Here is a 21,082-nt window from a genome sequence, read left to right as displayed (position 1 = left end):
AACTACACGAGGGCTGTCTGTAGTAACCATTCTTAACTACACGAGGGCTGTCTGTAGTAACCATTCTTAACTACACGAGGTCTGGCTGTAGTAACCATTCTTAACTACACGAGGGATGTCTGTAGTAACCATTCTTAACTACACGAGGGCTGTCTGTAGTAACCATTCTTAACTACACGAGGGCTGTCTGTAGTAACCATTCTTAACTACACGAGGGCTGTCTGTAGTAACCATTCTTAACTGCACGAGGGCTGTCTTTAGTAACCATTCTTAACTACACGAGGGCTGTCTGTAGTAACCATTCTTAACTGCACAAGGGCTGTCTGTAGTAACCATTCTTAACTGCACGAGGTCTGTCTGTAGTAACCATTCTTAAGTACTCGAGGGCTGTCTGTAGTAACCATTCTTAACTACACGAGGACTGTCTGTAGTAACCATTCTTAACTGCACGAGGGCTGTCTGTAGTAACCATTCTTAACTGCACGAGGGCTGTCTGTAGTAACCATTCTTAACTACACGAGGGCTGTCTGTAGTAACCATTCTTAACCACACGAGGGCTGTCTGTAGTAACCATTCTTAACTACACGAGGGCTGTCTGTAGTAACCATTCTTAACTACACGAGAGCTGTCTGTAGTAACCATTCTTAACTACTCGAGGGCTGTCTGTAGTAACCATTCTTAACTACACGAGGGCTGTCCGTAGTAACCATTCTTAACTGCACGAGAGCTGTCTGTAGTAACCATTCTTAACTACACGAGGGCTGTCTGTAGTAACCATTCTTAACTACACGAGGGCTGTCTGTAGTGACCATTCTTAACTACACGAGGGCTGTCTGTAGTAACCATTCTTAACTACACGAGGGCTGTTTGTAGTCACCATTCTTAACTACACGAGGGCTGTCTGTAGTAACCATTCTTAACTACACGAGGGCTGTCTGTAGTAACCATTCTTAACTACACGAGGGCTGTCTGTAGTGACCATTCTTAACTACACGAGGGCTGTCTGTAGTAACCATTCTTAACTACACGAGGGCTGTTTGTAGTCACCATTCTTAAACTTGAACTTATGGAAAAGTAGTTTGTTTAGTACACACATCGCCGATATATGGGCTATTGTAACTAAACATGGAATTGGAATGTTACTGTTGTGATACAACTAAATTCACAATAAGATAAACAGATAAAAATAACTGGAACACAAATGAATTCACAATAAGATAAACAGATAAAAATAACTGGAACACAAATGAATTCACAATAAGATAAACAGATAAAAATAACTGGAACACAACTAAATTCACAATAAGATAAACAGATAAAAATAACTAGAACACAACTGAATTCACAATAAGATAAACAGATAAAAATAACTAGAACACAACTGAATTCACAATAAGATAAACAGATAAAAATAACTAGAACACAACTGAATTCACAATAAGATAAACAGTTAAAAATAACTTTTACTTCTGTTGAACTTTTGATTTTTTTACCAGTAAATGTTATCTTTCTTACTTGAACTTTTACTATCAGAGTCACCACAGGATTGGCGATTGTGGACACTTTGGGTCCTTGAAAGATCCTCGCATTTCTTGCTATTAAATGGAGGGTGTACTGGGGTTGTTCTTCGTAGTCCAGCTTCCTAGTTGTGAACAGAACCCCAGTGTCTTCATCCATTTCGAAAACGTGGTGGTCGTTTCCTCGAACGATGGTGTACTTTATCACAGCATTCTCCCCTTCGTCCTTATCAGAAGCCTAAAATAAAGATTTTAGAGTGAGTAAAGTACTCTTGTTCATGAAAATAACTGTCAAATGCTGTAAGAACAATTCAATGTATTTATTATTTTTTATTTGTCTTACGTTTCTGTCATGTGCCATAAGAACAATTCAATGTAATTATTATTTCTTTTTTTGTCTTACGTTTCTGTTATATGCTATAAGAACAATTCAATGTAATTATTTTTTTTGTCTTACGTTTCTGTCATATGCTGTAAGAACAATTCAATGTAATTCTTGTTTCTTGTTTGTCTTACGTTTCTGTCATATGCCATAAGAACAATTCAATGTAATTATTTTTTTTTGTCTTACGTTTCAAACCTAAAATCCAGTTTTCGACCTGTCTTGAGTTTTAAAAACTGACTTCTAGTTTGTATATTTGATTTATTTGAAATTCCGTAAATTGTTATCTACTTTTAGAGGCTATATTCGATCTGTTATAAGTCCCCAAATTAACATATAGTTTTGGAGGGTATATTTGATCTACCTTCAGTTTCAAAAACTAACATGTTGATTTGCATGGCATAGTTGATCTTTCCTAAGTTCTAAAACTAACATCCAGTTTTTCAGGATATATTTGATTTGCTTTAAGTTCTGCAAACTTGAAATCTCGTTTTGGAGAACATCGTCCTATATTAACCCAGACTCGAATAGAAAATTTTGGGAAAAGAAAGAGAGAGATAGTTTGATTGGCTAGCGTAATAATTCTTAAACTATTTTTTTCTTGTTGAGCCCCCGTTGCAGAAATTTCATGTTGTGACGACCCGTACCCCAGCTACAGTACAGCTTTCGACGACCATTTGGGTAGGGACTCCAGTTTGAGAGATGTTAGTAGACAATACATTTGTCACAGTAATAGGCATTCGTAGAGTTATTTATATATAAATCATTAACTTTACGAGACTAACATTTAAAAACTCGAAAACTTAAAATACGACTTAGTTTATCATAACATGCTCTTTCTGTATTATAAAACACCAAGAGAAAACTGTTCCCCAGATCAGATCGGCGAAATGTAAAACTTTTATTTAAATTATTTTAGATATGTTTTATTTATAAATAAACTAAATATCTGGACCTACGTACTCTTACTGTTCGTATATTTCCAATGAGGATGGTTACATTACCGTGATTAACATTCAAGGAATTGTTCACTCTTTGGCCTCTTGAAAGTTTTTCATTTATATACTAGGTGCACTACCCGCCCTCTGGACGAAAGTTATATATTTTCATAATTAATGAAAGGTTATCTTAAGGCAAGAAAATTTGCTTCTACTCATGTGTAATTCCAGATAAAAAAAAACACACGTAAAACTGAGAAACACAAAATGTGAAACCACCTATTTGTAGGCAACTCCGTATGCAATCAACAAATATTGATGTCAAATTTCGTGAGGATCTATAAATAGGAGCGAAGTAGATGTGAAAAAAACAACAACACAGAAACACCCATTAAAAACAAAGGAAAACTCAAAATGCATAATTCGTTTCTATCTCCAATAAACCTCCAAACCAACTTCCTCCATACACTGGCATACAATAGACGGTACTATTATTTTTATATAGATCAGAAATATGTCGACCAACATCTAGATGGTGCTTTATCATGGTTTGATTGAAAATATAATTTCACTATATGTATTAGAGGTAAAAACAATTGTATTGTGATATGGCGAATTCAATTTCGCATAGTCATATTGCTTACATTCATCTCGAACACTTTGTAGGGTGGTTCTTTCTCTTCAGGAACCAGAACAGTGTAAGATTCCCTGTCGAAGAACGGCGGGTTATCATTGATATCATCCACTCGTACTAGAACTGTGGCGGTGCCACTCAGCTGGGGCTGTCCTTTGTCGAATGCAATCAGCAGGAACTCAAATTTTGTCTCCGTTTCTCGATCCAAGCTCCTTTTGGTGAGAATATTTCCACGTAGATCAATATGAAAGGCGGTTCTGGCCTTATTACCAATAATGTTATAATGGACCTCAGCATTCTTTCCAGCGTCTCCATCAACAGCCTGTTAACCAATAGAAAAATCATTACTACTTTAATCTTTCTCATAAAATAGTCCAACAAATACAATAGTTACAATACTATATTGTTGTCACCAGGAATGTAAACTATGTAAATACGTCTTACGTTTGGCTTGTTATGACTTTCGCACAGAGATACACCAGGACTATCTTCACTAGCTGCCCCTAATGTAGCAGCGAAAAACCAGAGGGAAAGCACCTAATCATCACCGCCTGCCGCCAACTCTTGGACTACTCTTTTACCAAATAATAGTGAAATTGATCGTCTCGTCGTCCCCCGAGATGAAAAGAGCGAACGTGTTTGGTGTGTCGGGGATTCTAACTCGCGAAGCGCAGATTGCGACAGACTTTGCTGAAGTTATGCTGGTACGTCGGAGGTTCGATTCCCTGCAATAGACTTATTTTTTACCCAGCGTCACATTTCACACGATGTAGAACCAGCTTCAAAAATATATACCTGGGGAAGAAGGAACTCGAGGTTGCTTCTGATTGGTCAAGAAATGTACGAAAACCACTAGTAGACCAATCAGCAAAACCTTCGTACCACTGATCATTACACTGCTGGCCAAAATCTTAAGGCCAATGAACAAAGAAAAAAATATGCATTTTGCGTTGTTAGACTGAACCACATATTTGGGTAGATCTTCGAAAGATGAAAATAAGAAAAGGGAAAATAAAAATAAAAACTTTTTTAGCATTTAATAGGGAAAATGTGAACACTATGAAATTAGCCTAAATACTAGCTGGTCAAAAGTTTGAGACCATACTGAAACGAAGCGTTAATCGGTAAACACGTAACGAAACTTAGTCATTTGTGTTCAAGCATTAGCGTTGTCAACATCTCCCACTGACATTTCCTGTGTTACAGTGGGTAAGAACATGGCAAAGACTAAAAAGTTGACAGAGTTTGAACGTGGCAGAATTGCCGAGCTGCAAAAGCAAGGTCTCTCTCAACGTGCCATCGCTGGTGAGATTGGGCGTAGTAAAACTGCTTTTGCAAATTTCTTAAAAGACCTTGAGGGATACGGAACGAGAATTTGGAGTGGTTGGTCCAAGAAAATTTCACCGGCATTTTGTAGGAGGATTCGACGGGTTGTCCGGTAAGACACCAGCCGATCGTCGAACCAGATTAAGGTCCTTACGGACGCAGAATGCAGCTCAAGAAATATAAGACAGCGTCTACGAGAAAAAGGCTTTACAAACCATAAACGTCTTCAAAGGCCACGTCTCCTCCAACACACCGAAACAGCTCGGTTAAACTTTGCTAAAAAGCACCAAACATGAGACGTAGAAAAGTGGAGGAAGGTTTTGTTCTCTGATGAGAAAAACATTTAACCTGGATGGTCCAGATGGCTTCCAACATTGCTGGCACGATAAGGATATCCCACAGGAGACATTTTCTACAGGACACAGTGGAGGAGGTTCCATAATGATCTGGGATGCTGTCTCTTTCCATGGAACAGCAGCTGGCTACATTGGCATGTTGGAGAGAGCATCCTTATTGACTGAAGGTCCTCACTTGTGTGGAAATGACTGGATCTTTCAACAGGACAACGCTGCAATCCACAATGCCCTTCGGACAAAGGACTTTTTCATGGCGAATAACATGATTCTTTTGAACCATCCAGCGTATTCTTCCGAACTGAACCCCATTGAAAATGTTTGGGGGTAGATGGCAAGGGAAGTCTATGCAAGTGGACGTCAATTCCAAATAATGCATGATCTTCGTGAAGCCATCTTTACCACTTGGAATAACATTCCAGCCAGCCTTCTGTAAACGCTTATATCAACCATGCCAAAGGACCTTTCGGTATGGTCTTAAACTTTTGACCAGCTAGTATTTAGGCTAATTTCATAGTATTCACATTTTCCCTATTAAATACTAAAAAAGATTTTTATTTTTACTTTCCCTTTTTTTATTTTCATCTTTCGAAGCTCTACTCAAATAAGTGGTTGTGTCAAACAACGCAAAATGCATATTTTTTCTTTATGTTCATTGGCCTTAAGATTTTGGCCACCAGTGTATAAACGCACGCGACCACGTTCTTGCATTACCAAAATAACTGGTCAGGAAACTCAATACAATCCTTATTTAAGCAAGAAGTTTCCTTATGAATGAAATTACTTAAATAACCTCTGTCTTCGGAACAAAATATAAATAATAAATAAAATACATTTTTCTTCATTCCTTCTTTAAGCGAGTTTCTACTTAAAAAATAATAATAATAAATTTGCTAACATTTCTGACTCACAAATGTTTGGGCCGCAGTATCGGATTGGAAGCAATCATATTGAGCTTTATATGCAAAGGATTTTTATACTGGCTTCGCATGTGAAACGCAGTTTTTGATAGGGCAATTTAATATTTGTGAACCAATCAGGTTGAGCGTTAGTTACTAAGGCTTGTTATTCTAGTTTCAATATCAGAAAGGTCCAGAAAAAGTTTACGTAAGTATATCTCGAAACAATATAAGATAGTTAACATTTTAAATGTTTGTTAATTTATTGTTCAGCACATAATAGGCTATCTATGCCGAGCCCAACACTGTGTTTGGAAAAGAAACTCACGACTGAGTCACAGAACGGTGAAAATTTAAGAATATTTTGTAGGAATCTGCATATTTCTTTTCAGATTTGGAGCCAGGTATAGATTGATAATTAAGGATCCATGTTCGTGGAAAAAAACCAAAAAAACGTGTCTTGCACTTACGGGCCATGGGTGCTTTTTTTAAAGAGCAGTCAGAGAGTTGGCGGCAGGTATTTTTAGCTGGTTTTCTTCCTTCTAGTCTATCAATTCAATATTACAGACAGCTAGTGTAGACAACCCTTGTGTAGCTTCGTTCAAATATTACAATCAAACAAACGTTTATGAAGGAATTCCACTGTCTACGCCCCCCCCCCTTTCAGGTCCACACCGGTAAGTCTGCGAGCTAACAACGCTAGAAACCAGATTTCGATACCTAGAGTTGGCAGAGCACGGATAGGCATTTGTTTTGTTTTGTGCTTGACTACAAACAAAGATTCTTTAAGGTAGGATAGAGGTAGAGTAGCGCCATCTGGAAATTTTATTTTGATTCTTGTCTCAGGTTCTCGATAAGTACTTACAAGGACGGTCCCCACAGATATGTCTTCTTGCAATTCTTCAAACACAGAGAAGTTGTAATAATTGTGTGTAAAAACAGGCTGCATGTCATTGATGTCCACCACCTTCACAGTCAGCGGAGAGACAGCCATCTGGTGGAGAAAGAAATTTATATCGGGATAATTTATTTTCTTTCTTTTTTTTTGTTTCGCTTCTTAGAATTATGTATGAGCGTAAACATTAAAGTCCTTTATTAATCGCATACAAAGTAATTTATTTAAATCTATTCTTACCATTTGAATTTAATACAAATTCATCAACGTGTTTATCATCACCACACTTTAGATCTTTGACCTAACATCAACATGACGACCAACACAATAAGGAGCTTTGAACTTTATATTAAGATGCAATAAGTGCCAGGATGTCGTCAGAGTTTGGTACTAATTAACCACACGCCAATTGAAACTTTAAACCGGTCATCAAAATGTCAAGAAAACTTGGATATAGTTACCCACGTATCATCAGTAGCTAACCTTGTCATCAAGATATCTAGAGAACTTGGATTTAGTTAACCACGTATCATCAGTAACTAACCTTGTTATCAAGACGACACAAAACTTGGATATAGTTAACCACGTATCATCAGTAACTAACCTTGTCATCAAGACGACACAGAACTTGGATATAGATAACTATGTTATCATCAGTAATTAACCGTGTCATCAAGACGACACAAAACTTGGATATAGTTAACCACGTATCATCAGTAACTAACCTTGTCATCAAGACGACACAAAACTTGGAAATAGTTAACCACGTATCATCAGTAATTAACCTTGTCATCAAGACGACACAGAACTTGGATATAGTTAATCACGTATCATCAGTAACTAACCTCGTCATCAAGACGACACAAAACTTGGATATGGTTAACCACGTATCATCAGTATCTAACCTTGTCACCAAGACGACACAGAACTTGAATATAGTTAACCACGTATCATCAGTAACTAACCTTGTCATCAAGATGACACAGAACTTAAATATAGTTAACCACGTATCATCAGTGTCTAACCTTGTCATCAAGACGACACAGAACTTGGATATAGATAACTATGTTATCATCAGTAATTAACCGTGTCATCAAGACGACACAAAACTTGGATATAGTTAACCACGTATCCTCAGTAACTAACCTTTTCATCAAGACGACACAGAACTTGGATATAGTTAACCACGTATCATCAGTAACTAACCTTGTCATCAAGACGACACAAAACTTGGATATAGTTAACCACGTATCATTAGTAACCAACCTTGTCATCATGACGACACAGAACTTCGATATAGTTAACCATGTTATTATCAGTAATCCTGTCGTCAGGATTAGAATGTAACTGGTTGTAGTTCACAGTTTACGTGACAGTCTGCTGAAATAAAGTCTTCACAAGTAAAAGAGGAAAACTTATCTGTAACGAGAACAGTGTTTCTTAATAACAAAACGTTAGATAATTTCCGTTTTTATATCGAGTTCATGTAGGCCTAACTTAATATTCATAGGACTAAATGTAGTTTTACCTTACGTCTAATATTTTATCTAACGAATTTCAATTTTTATTAATGATTCATTTATTTTTGTATTGTTGAAACTTCCAAAAGTAAACTTTAATTAACACGTTTGTCATTAGTGATTACGTTTGGGTCATCAAATTAACTTTTAATTTGGAAATCGCATTACTTTCAACAAGAATTAAAATGTCTTAGGGGTAAACAGTAAATATAGCAGATCTTCTGTATTACTTACATTTTGTCCATCGGACACCTGGACCAGTAAGTTATACGACTGTTTTTCTTCATAATCCAATACACCAGCAGTTGTAACTCGACCTCTAAAAATCCCAAAGCGGTAATTAGCTTTACCAAGTAATAACATGTGATAATCAGAGTGTATCATTTCAACTGGCGTCGGAAAGAAGATTGTGGGGAGTCATGTTAATTTATTAAAATATTATAACTAGAGTACAAATTTGGTGAAGTGAAGGAAAAGATCTGATGAGAGCATGTTAAAATAAGACAGTGTACGACCTATTTTAGTAACCTTCTGTTTTCGACTAATTCTAATCTTTTAATATTCTATAGAAATATTTTCCTTCGGCAGGATGATAAATTTTTTATTTTGTATTTTATACATTATCACGTTTTACCGTAAGGCTCACTACAAGATGTTGGAATCATAAAGCGATCGTATTAAGTAAAGATAATGGAGAGTGGATTTTGGAGAAGGGGAGGTCAGGTTCCTTCTGTTTCGATGCCTGTGGTTTATTCTTTACGAGGTCTGTTAAAAAAATACGCGGACTGTTTGAACTGCGCGGTTCCAGTTGGTTCCAGGGGAATCCGCTTGGTGTCGCTAGGTTCGCACCGATCAGCTGATTACGACGCCATTTCCCGATTGCAGATATCTTCATTTGTGTATTAGCTACGCGGTTTTAAGTGAAGTGCGATTTTTTCGTTTGGCAGATTTCAGAATGAATGACCTGAAGGAGCAACGACTTGCTGTGAAATTTTGTGTTAAACTTGGAAAATCTGCGACTGAAACTTTTGCTATGCTTAACACGGCTTACGGTGATGTTGCTATGAAGCGTACGGCATGTTTCAAGTGGCATGAACGTTTTAAGGATGGTCGACAGTCCATTGAAGATGATGAGCGTTCTGGACGTCCTTCCACGTTAACTGACGACCCACACGTCGACAAAATCAACACCCTGCTGCGGGCAAATCGACGTCTGACTGTCAGGGAGCTTGCTGAAGAGTGTGGGATATCAGTTGGATCTTGTTACGAGATTTTGACCGAAAATTGAAGATGCACCGCGTTGCTGCGAAATTTGTGCCTCAAAACTCGTGTGTTTTGGCCAAACACTCGATCACTGTTCTTCCCCACCCCCTACTTACCTGACCTTGCCCCTTGCGATTTTTTCTTGTTCCCCAAACTCAAAAGACCCTTGAAAGGAAGAAGATTTGAGACGATTCCCGAGATTAAGGCAAATGCGACGAAGGAGCTGGAGGACTTTACAAAAGAAGCGCAGCAGGACTGTTTCAACAAGTGGAAACACCGTTGGGATAAGTGTGTGCGTTGGGGAGGAGAGTACTTTGAAGGGGTCCCAGACCTGTAACTTCTAAATAAAGTACATTTTGTTTTATGACGTCAGTCCGCGTATTTTTGAACAGCCCTCGTATTCTTTTACATAACTAAATATTCATTCTCCTATTGTCACGTAACAGACATCTAAAATACGGGATAAAAATTAGCACCAGTTGTTCTCGTGTTATCACGAAACAGACATTAAAATACGGGATAAAATTTAGCACCACTTGTTCTCGTGTTATCACGTAACAGACATTAAAATACGGGATAAAAATTAGCACCAGTTGTTCTCGTGTTATCACGTAACAGACATTAAAATACGGAATAAAATTTAGCACCACTTGTTCTCGTGTTATCACGTAACAGACATTAAAATACGGGATAAAAATTAGTACCAGTTGTTCTCGTATTATCACGTAACAGACATTAAAATACGAGATAAAAATTAGCACCAGTTGTTCTCGTATTATCACGTAACAGACATTAAAATACGAGATAAAAATTAGCACCAGTTGTTCTCGTATTATCACGTAACAGACATTAAAATACGGGATAAGATTTAGCACCACTTGTTCTCGTGTTATCACGTAACAGACATTAAAATACGAGATAAAAATAAGCACCAGTTGTTCTCGTATTATCACGTAACAGACATTAAAATACGAGATAAAAATTAGCACCAGTTGTTCTCGTATTATCACGTAACAGACATTAAAATACGAGATAAAAATTAGCACCAGTTGTTCTCGTATTATCACGTAACAGACATTAAAATACGAGATAAAAATTAGCACCAGTCGTTCTCGTGTTATCACGTAACAACATGTAAAATTAACACTATTTGTATCAAATGTAACTGAAACGTATGTACCATCTTCATTGTACCGCAGTCTCTTAAGAACAGTTTGATTTACGAACTTAGTTAAACAGAAAGGTTTGCCAGAATATTTCATAAACGTCTTTTGCAGCTACGTCAACATTTCAGGCACGTGTAGATATTGATAAAACATTTGATTGGTTATTGAAAGGATCGTGTTTACCTTTCTGGATCAATTGTAAACTTTTCTTCCTCATTCCCAGCTACGATGAAGTATGTTAGTACCGTCTCAACGTCTGGATCTCGAGCCTACAAGTATGAATACACATATATTGTGATGTGTTGTGTGGTACTGCATCCATCTCTTGTATATGTGTTTAGTAAAAATACACACATATATTGTAATGTCCTGTGTACTACTGCACCTATTTTTCGTGTATGTGCTTAGTAAGAATACACATCTATTGTGATGTCCTGTGTGGTACTGGATAACTATATATATATGTGTGTGTATGTCCCTATCTTAGATTGTGTATCAATATACATAGTAGTATAATAATATATGATGTTTTTATTGGATAACTCAGGCTGGTTAACAGTTTTAATGTAATCCTACATCAAATTGTACAAAATTATTCGCTACTAATCTTTGTATTTCAAAATATTTTTGACGTATTTTCTCATCAGCCTTAGGAATGTTTTGTGGACATCAAGGAGGTATACAAGTGAGTGTTTGTAAGCACCTAGATTAAATATGATAAACAGGAGTGGTTTCGTGAGAATTTTGAACACTCCAGAAACAGTATCTGGTGAACATTTTAATATCTTTTTAAGCAATACCAACTGTCACGTGAATATCTTTAACTCCCTTTATAACAGTACTAAGTCTAAATATGTTCATAACTCTTGTTAAAATAAATCATTTTGTTGTTGCTTAGGGTCAGACTGCTGAGTAACTTGTGTTGTGGTCACTACAGGGATTAAACCTTCTATTTCAGTGCTATTTACTTTTACACTTACAGTTGCGCCAGTGGGAACATTAGAATAAGCGTTACAAATAGATTAACATTATAAGATATTACACCACCAAATCAATCAAACCTTTCTACATAGAATTTAAAAACTGTTTGTAAAAACTCGCAAGTTTAAATGTGACAACTGTTTAAAAGGAATACGTCATTGGAAACAGGGCATTTAAAGAGAAGTTACAAACAAAACATAACTTCATATAACCGAAATTCGTAAAACAAAAAATACTTACATCATCTTAGATTATTATTTTCTATATTGTACAGTAACGAAATGAAATAATATATTTAAAAGACAAACTTTACGATAAGAGACGTAAGCCCAAATACGTACAAGGACTTGAGAAACAAAGGCACCAGGTGGCAAACTTTCTCCCACGAATGCCTCATAGGGGGCGCCCTCAAATTCTGGAATATTGTTGTTGACGTCTGTGACGTTAACACGAATTACGGCGACTGATGACCTGGATATAAATATACGTCATTATATCACTCAATAGACCAATCATCTATTTGATTCAAAACTAATTAAACCAAACGTTTTAATATTTCTCTTCCTCTTGAGTTTCGTAGTTTACAAATGAGTGAAGCTATGGTTCTCGTTACATAAAACATTTGTCAAAGTAACACAATAACGTTGATGTTTGTTGTTTTGAAATACCGGCCGACTAGGACTAACCTAAATAAAGATTGTAAAATCCTAATTCAAACACACACACGCCTTCTTTACACACCCGCAATTTCATCCATGAAGGCATTATAATATTACGGTTAATCCCATTATTCGTTGGTAAAAGAGTAGCTCAAAAGTTGGCAGTGGGTAGTGTTGGCTAGTTGCCTTCCATCTTTGTTTTATTTTAAAAATGGATACTCATATCATACCAGACAATAAAACATACTGACTCAAAAACAAAACAAGAACAAACACACAATGAAACTTATAATAAACTAAATTATTGTGTTGCTAAGCCTAAACACTTGAAAATGACCACGTACCTTCTCTCGTATCCAATATCAGCTGAATCAGTAGCAAGAACAAAGAAGGTATACTGAGCAGGTTTGAGGTGGATCTTAGAAAACTTATCCAGAACGTAAATAGATCCATTAACAGCATGAACGCCGAATGGTGCGGATTTACTTAAATAGTCGTCTTGTTTAGAGTAGTGGATGACACCGTTCACTCCGATGTCTGGGTCGATAGCTTTCACCTGTAGACAGGAATCTATCATCATTTTAAATAAAATAACTCTATATATGGTAACATTAACGGGCAGAACATTAACAAAAAATAAAATTCGTCATAATTTTCACCTCTTCTCCTCGAAACAGGCGATTTTTACCATTTGTCAATCACACAGGACATTTTTTGAGTTCACCAATCAAAATGGATACCTTATAAAAGCCATCAATCAATGTGAATACTTTATACAATCTGCAATCAAAGAAGGTACATTATAAAATTCGCCAATCAAAGTGGATACTTTATAAACTCCACCAATTAAAGTGGATACTTTATAAAATCCACCAATAAAATACGATACTTTATTTTATCAATCCATTCCAGACACCAATAAATTAACCTTTATCTAGCACTCGAATTATAAAAATAAGAATAAAAAAAAAAAGAGGAAATCTGTTCACAGAGGTATGGGAGCGATATTCCCCCTCAATACGAACAGTGACTTTGTAACACAGACGTATGGGAGCGATATTACCCCTCAAAACGAACAGTGACTTTGTAACACAGACGTATGGGAGCGATATTCCCCCTCAATTCGAACAGTTACTTTGTAACACAGACGTATGGGAGCGATATTCCCCCTCAATTCGAACAGTGACTTTGTAACACAGACGTATGGGAGCGATATTCCCCCTCAATACGAACAGTGACTTAGTAACACAGACGTATGGGAGCGATATTCCCCCTCAATACGAACAGTGACTTTGTAACACAGACGTATGGGAGCGATATTCCCCCTCAATTCGAACAGTTACTTTGTAACACAGACGTATGGGAGCGATATTCCCCCTCAATTCGAACAGTGACTTTGTAACACAGACGTATGGGGCGATATTCCCCTCAATTCGAACAGTGACTTTGTAACACAGACGTATGGGAGCGATATTCCCCCTCAATACGAACAGTGACTTTGTAACACAGACGTATGGGAGCGATATTCCCCCTCAATTCGAACAGTGACTTTGTAACACAGACGTATGGGAGCGATATTCCCCCTCAATACGAACAGTGACTTTGTAACACAGACGTATGGGAGCGATATTACCCCTCAAAACGAACAGTGACTTTGTAACACAGACGTATGCGAGCGATATCCCCTCAATTCGAACAGTGACTTTGTAACACAGACGTATGGGAGCGATATTCCCCCTCAATACGAACAGTTACTTTGTAACACAGACGTATGGGAGCGATATTCCCCCTCAATTCGAACAGTGACTTTGTAACACAGACGTATGGGAGCGATATTCCCCCTCAATTCGAACAGTGACTTTGTAACACAGACGTATGGGAGCGATATTCCCCCTCAATACGAACAGTGACTTTGTAACACAGACGTATGGGGCGATATTCCCCCTCAATACGAACAGTGACTTTGTAACACAGACGTATGGGAGCGATATTACCCCTCAAAACGAACAGTGACTTTGTAACACAGACGTATGGGAGCGATATTCCCCCTCAATTCGAACAGTTACTTTGTAACACAGACGTATGGGAGCGATATTCCCCCTCAATTCGAACAGTGACTTTGTAACACAAACGTATGGGAGCGATATTCCCCCTCAATACGAACAGTGACTTTGTAACACAGACGTATGGGAGAGATATTCCCCATCAATACGAACAGTGACTTTGTAACACAGACGTATGGGAGCGATATTCCCCCTCAATTCGAACAGTGACTTTGTAACACAGACGAATGGGAGCGATATTCCCCCTCAATACGAACAGTGACTTTGTAACACAGACGTATGCGAGCGATATTCCCCCTCAATACGAACAGTGACTTTGTAACACAGACGTATGGGAGCGATATTCCCCCTCAATACGAACAGTGACTTTGTAACACAGACGTATGGGAGCGATATTACCCCTCAAAACGAACAGTGACTTTGTAACACAGACGTATGGGAGCGATATTCCCCCTCAATTCGAACAGTGACTTTGTAACACAAACGTATGGGAGCGATATTCCCCCTCAATTCGAACAGTGACTTTGTAACACAAACGTATGGGAGCGATATTCCCCCTCAATACGAACAGTGACTTTGTAACACAGACGTATGGGAGCGATATTCCCCCTCAATACGAACAGTGACTTTGTAACACAGACGAATGGGAGCGATATTCCCCCTCAATTCGAACAGTGACTTTGTAACACAGACGGATGGGAGCGATATTCCCCCTCAATACGAACAGTGACTTTGTAACACAGATGAATGGGAGCGATATTCCCCCTCAATTCGAACAGTGACTTTGTAACACAGACGTATGCGAGCGATATTCCCCCTCAATTCGAACAGTGACTTTGTAACACAGACGTATGGGAGCGATATTCCCCCTCAATACGAACAGTGACTTTGTAACACAGACGAATGGGAGCGATATTCCCCCTCAATTCGAACAGTGACTTTGTAACACAGACGTATGCGAGCGATATTCCCCCTCAATTCGAACAGTGACTTTGTAACACAGACGTATGGGAGCGATATTCCCCCTCAATTCGAACAGTGACTTTGTAACACAGACGTATGGGAGCGATATTCCCCCTCAATACGAACAGTGACTTTGTAACACAGACGTATGCGAGCGATATTCCCCCTCAATACGAACAGTGACTTTGTAACACAGACGTATGGGAGCGATATTCCCCCTCAATACGAACAGTGACTTTGTAACACAGACGTATGGGAGCAATATTACCCCTCAAAACGAACAGTGACTTTGTAACACAGACGTATGGGAGCGATATTCCCCCTCAATTCGAACAGTGACTTTGTAACACAAACGTATGGGAGCGATATTCCCCCTCAATTCGAACAGTGACTTTGTAACACAAACGTATGGGAGCGATATTCCCCCTCAATACGAACAGTGACTTTGTAACACAGACGTATGGGAGCGATATTCCCCCTCAATACGAACAGTGACTTTGTAACACAGACGAATGGGAGCGATATTCCCCCTCAATTCGAACAGTGACTTTGTAACACAGACGGATGGGAGCGATATTCCCCCTCAATACGAACAGTGACTTTGTAACACAGACGAATGGGAGCGATATTCCCCCTCAATTCGAACAGTGACTTTGTAACACAGACGTATGCGAGCGATATTCCCCCTCAATTCGAACAGTGACTTTGTAACACAGACGTATGGGAGCGATATTCCCCCTCAATACGAACAGTTACTTTGTAACACAGACGAATGGGAGCGATATTCCCCCTCAATTCGAACAGTGACTTTGTAACACAGACGTATGGGAGCGATATTCCCCCTCAATACGAACAGTTACTTTGTAACACAGACGTATGGGAGCGATATTCCTCCTCAATTCGAACAGTGACTTCCTATTTCAAGACAGTTGCTATAGGTACTAAAATAAAGTTAGATAACAACGTTTGAACTTTCTTAGGTCATTTTAATAAAAAATTTTAATACCCATACAGCCGTCTTGAGATACGTTTCGACTTCAACTAGGTTTCTGTGTTTAAACTCAAGTTTAAACCTCCTATAATTTTATTAATAAAATAAAACATCGCATTATTTTAAGAACATAAAAACAACTACAAACAAAACTTACAAAGCCAAGGGTACTTCCTGGGGGATCAGTTTCTGTTACAATAAAGTTATAAGCAGGTTCTGGTATAAACTGTGGATTGTTATCATTTGCATCAAGAAGATGAATCTGGACTTGAGTGAAACTTTCAGGAACATTGGGGTTGACGTTCGGTAGGACTTCCTTCGCTGTCACCTGTTGGCATGACACGAGAAATAAACACCAAAACAAAGAAAGCTGGAAAGAAATATTGTCTTTAAACACAGTTTCTCTATGTTTATCATCCGTGAAGTGTTAATGTTGTAGATCATTCATGAACTTTAACACTCCAATCTCGAAAGTAACAACTTTCCAGAAAATAACCACCCAATCTGGAAAGTAACAACTTTCCAGAAAATAACCACCCAATCTCGAAAGTAACAACTTACCAGAAAATAACCACCCAATCTGGAAAGTAACAACTTACCAGAAAATAACCATCCAATCTGGAAAGTAACAACCTACCCAAAAATAACCACCCAATCTGGAAAGTAACAAACTACCCAAAAATAACCACCCAATCTGGAAAGTAACAACCTAACCACCCAATCTGAAAATAACCACCCAATCTGGAAAACAACCTGTAACAATCTACCCAAAAATAACCACCCAATCTGGAAAGTAACAACCTACCCAAAATAACCACCCAATCTGGAAAGTAACAACCGACCCAAAAATAACCACCCAATCTCGAAAGTAACAACCTACCCAAAAATAACCACCCAATCTGGAAAGTAACAACCTACCCGAAAATAACCACCCAATCTGGAAAGTAACAACCTACCCAAAAATCTGGAAAGTAACCACCCAATCTCGAAAGTAACAAAAAACCCGAAAATAACCACCCAAAAATAACCACCCAATCTCGAAAGTAACAACAAACCGTCTCGAAAGTAACAACTTTCCAGAAAATAACCACCCAATCTCGAAAGTAACAACTTACCAGAAAATAACCACCCAATCTGGAAAGTAACAACTTACCAGAAAATAACCATCCAATCTGGAAAGTAACAACCTACCCAAAAATAACCACCCAATCTGGAAAGTAACAAACTACCCAAAAATAACCACCCAATCTGGAAAGTAACAACCTACCCGAAAATAACCACCCAATCTGGAAAGTAACAACCTACCCAAAAATAACCACCCAATCTGGAAAGTAACAACCTACCCAAAAATAACCACCCAATCTGGAAAGTAACAACCTACCCAAAAATAACCACCCAATCTGGAAAGTAACAACCTACCCAAAAATAACCACCCAATCTGGAAAGTAACAACCTACCAAAAATAACCACCCAATCTGGAAAGTAACAACTTACCAGAAAATAACCATCCAATCTGGAAAGTAACAACCTACCCAAAAATAACCACCCAATCTGGAAAGTAACAAACTACCCAAAAATAACCACCCAATCTGGAAAGTAACAACCTACCCAAAATAACCACCCAATCTGGAAAGTAACAACCTACCCAAAAATAACCACCCAATCTGGAAAGTAACAACCTACCCAAAAATAACCACCCAATCTGGAAAGTAACAACCTACCCAAAAATAACCACCCAATCTGGAAAGTAACAACCTACCCAAAAATAACCACCCAATCTGGAAAGTAACAACCTACCCAAAATAACCACCCAATCTGGAAAGTAACAACCTACCCGAAAATAACCACCCAATCTGGAAAGTAACAACCTACCCGAAAATAACCACCCAATCTGGAAAGTAACAACCTACCCGAAAATAACCACCCAATATGAAAAGTAACAACCTACCCAAAATAACCACCCAATAACCACCCAATCTGGAAAGTAACAACCTACCCAAAATAACCACCCAATCTGGAAAGTAACAACCTACCCGAAAATAACCACCCAATCTGGAAAGTAACAACCTACCCAAAAATAACCACCCAATCTCGAAAGTAACAACAAACCCGAAAATAACCACCCAGTCTCGAAAGTAACAACATACCCAAAAATAACCACCCAGTCTCGAAAGTAACAACCTATTTGGAGATAGCCCCCCAATTTCAGAGGTAGCACCTTATCCGGAAATATTCCCTCCCCCGAACTCTCAGAAGTAACAAGTGTGAAGTGTCCGTTTCAGAAGCAACATTCAACCCGGAAATAACTAAGACTTTGTTGTTATTTTTGAATACACTATAAATTACACTTGTTTAAGGTATAGGACACCTACAGTTGATATAACACCTACATCTGATAACGAAATACTATTATGTTTTAAACTGTATCCTTATGACATGTTTTTCATTCAATTCTACATAATTATGAAAAAAACTACCCTAAAAATACAAGTTTCAGGAATATACATACATATATATATAAACAAGTCATGGTAGCTTGAACCCAAATAAAAATAATAGCCGAGAATATAAAGCAAGTGATATCCATCACAAAGCTTGAGATATAAAACTCGTTTCTGAACACGTTTAATGAACATAAAATAGAATATCTTAAACATTTCTTCGACAAGTAAAGATGTCGAAAATTAATTACAGTACCTATCTTTAGTGTTCCAACACAAACGTTTTCGTTGTTACGTTTGCCAAAGACACGGCTTAGCGTGAGCACGCGAGTTTTATAGATAACTATCTTGTTGAGAAAACTGTAACCCAGTTCGAATTTTGTTCGTTATTGCAAAGCGTGTTTTACACCACTGCTTCAGTTGATAACTTGGTACATGCGGAGAAACAAGAAAAACGCTTCTAAAACCACTCCTTACTTTGAATTTAAGAGTTTTAAATACGAACGTCTGAAAAGAAATAAATGTTGTTATTTAGTGCTATTAATTTTCTCTGTGACTTTAGAAACAAGATACACAAATATATATAACAATCTAAATAGTTGTTTATTGAAACACAGTTCTTCAGATTGTTGCGCCACCTTCATGTCATCAGAACAACCAGAAATGTGAACCGTTGTGCCTTAATCGACATCAGTTTGTAAAAAAAAATTAACCAAAACTATAAATAAATTACTAGTATTTAATTATTTGTATCACTACCTTCATAATTAGTAAATCTTTGGTTTCTCTGTCCAGCTTGGAAGGGTCATGAACTTTGATCCATCCATTTGATTCGTCCACTGAAAAAGCTCGAGATTCATCCTCCAAATGGTACTTAAACTTAGCATTGTCTCCCTAGAAACGGAAACAACACATTTTGTAAAACACGAGTTTTAATTAAGTGTCAACAAGATACAATTTACTTCCTGTTTCAATTTTGTTTCTCTTACAGTTTAGACTTCAAACTGTTCTCGGTCCTGAATTTTGAACTGACAGTGAAACAACGAGTTAACAGTTCAGACCGAAAGCTATTAAATACTTTTATCTGATAGAACAGTGGGACTTCACAGTCATTCCTGAAGTTATACAACATCACTGTTAACAACATAATCATCAATAGAACATACTACAACACTACTGACAACATAATCAGTCATCAATAGAACATACTACAACACTACTGACAACATAATCAGTCATCAATAGAACATACTACAACACTTCTGACAACATAATCAGTCATCAATAGAACATACTACAACACTACTGACAACATAATCAGTCATCAATAGAACATACTACAACACTACTGACAACATAATCAGTCATCAATAGAACATACTACAACACTACTGACAACATAATCAATCATCAATAGAACATAGTACAACACTACTGACAACATAATCAATCATCAATAGAACATAGTACAACACTACTGACAACATAATCAATCATCAATAGAACATACTACAACACTACTGACAACACAATCAATCATCAATAGAACATACTACAACACTTCTGACAACATAATCAGTCATCAATAGAACATACTACAACACTACTGACAACATAATCAGTCATCAATAGAACATACTACAACACTACTGACAACACAATCAATAATCAATAAAACATACTACAACACTTCTGACAACATAATCAGTCATCAATAGAACATAGTACAACACTACTGACAACATAATCAATCATCAATAGAACATAGTACAACACTACTGACAACATAATCAGTCATCAATAGAACATACTACAACACTACTGACAACATAATCAGTCATCAATAGAACATACTACAACACTACTGACAACACAATCAATAATCAATAAAACATACTACAACACTTCTGACAACATAATCAGTCATCAATAGAACATACTACAACACTACTGACAACATAATCAATCATCAATAGAACATACTACAACACTACTGACAACATAATCAATCATCAATAGAACATACTACAACACTACTGACAACATAATCAATCATCAATAGAACATACTACAACACTACTGACAACATAA

At 37.4% G+C, this 21,082-nt stretch overlaps 1 protein-coding gene across 1 annotated transcript in view; it reads right to left on the bottom strand.

The window, feature by feature from the left end:
• The window catches only part of LOC143235758 (protocadherin Fat 3-like), a 247,269-nt gene that overhangs the window by 166,346 nt on the left and 59,841 nt on the right, over positions 1-21,082 (bottom strand). Inside the window, 9 exon segments of the mRNA XM_076473962.1 lie at positions 1,516-1,755; positions 3,482-3,793; positions 6,915-7,043; positions 8,699-8,783; positions 11,077-11,162; positions 12,216-12,345; positions 12,878-13,089; positions 16,708-16,878; positions 19,751-19,885. Of these exon segments, the coding sequence (XP_076330077.1) occupies positions 1,516-1,755; positions 3,482-3,793; positions 6,915-7,043; positions 8,699-8,783; positions 11,077-11,162; positions 12,216-12,345; positions 12,878-13,089; positions 16,708-16,878; positions 19,751-19,885 (1,500 nt within the window).

The sequence above is a fragment of the Tachypleus tridentatus genome, chromosome 12 (genome assembly GCF_004210375.1).
Source record: "Tachypleus tridentatus isolate NWPU-2018 chromosome 12, ASM421037v1, whole genome shotgun sequence".
In the NCBI taxonomy this organism is placed as follows: domain Eukaryota; kingdom Metazoa; phylum Arthropoda; class Merostomata; order Xiphosura; family Limulidae; genus Tachypleus; species Tachypleus tridentatus.
The sequence above is the reverse complement of the archived record's forward strand: the minus strand, read 5'-3'. Positions and strand labels throughout refer to the sequence as shown.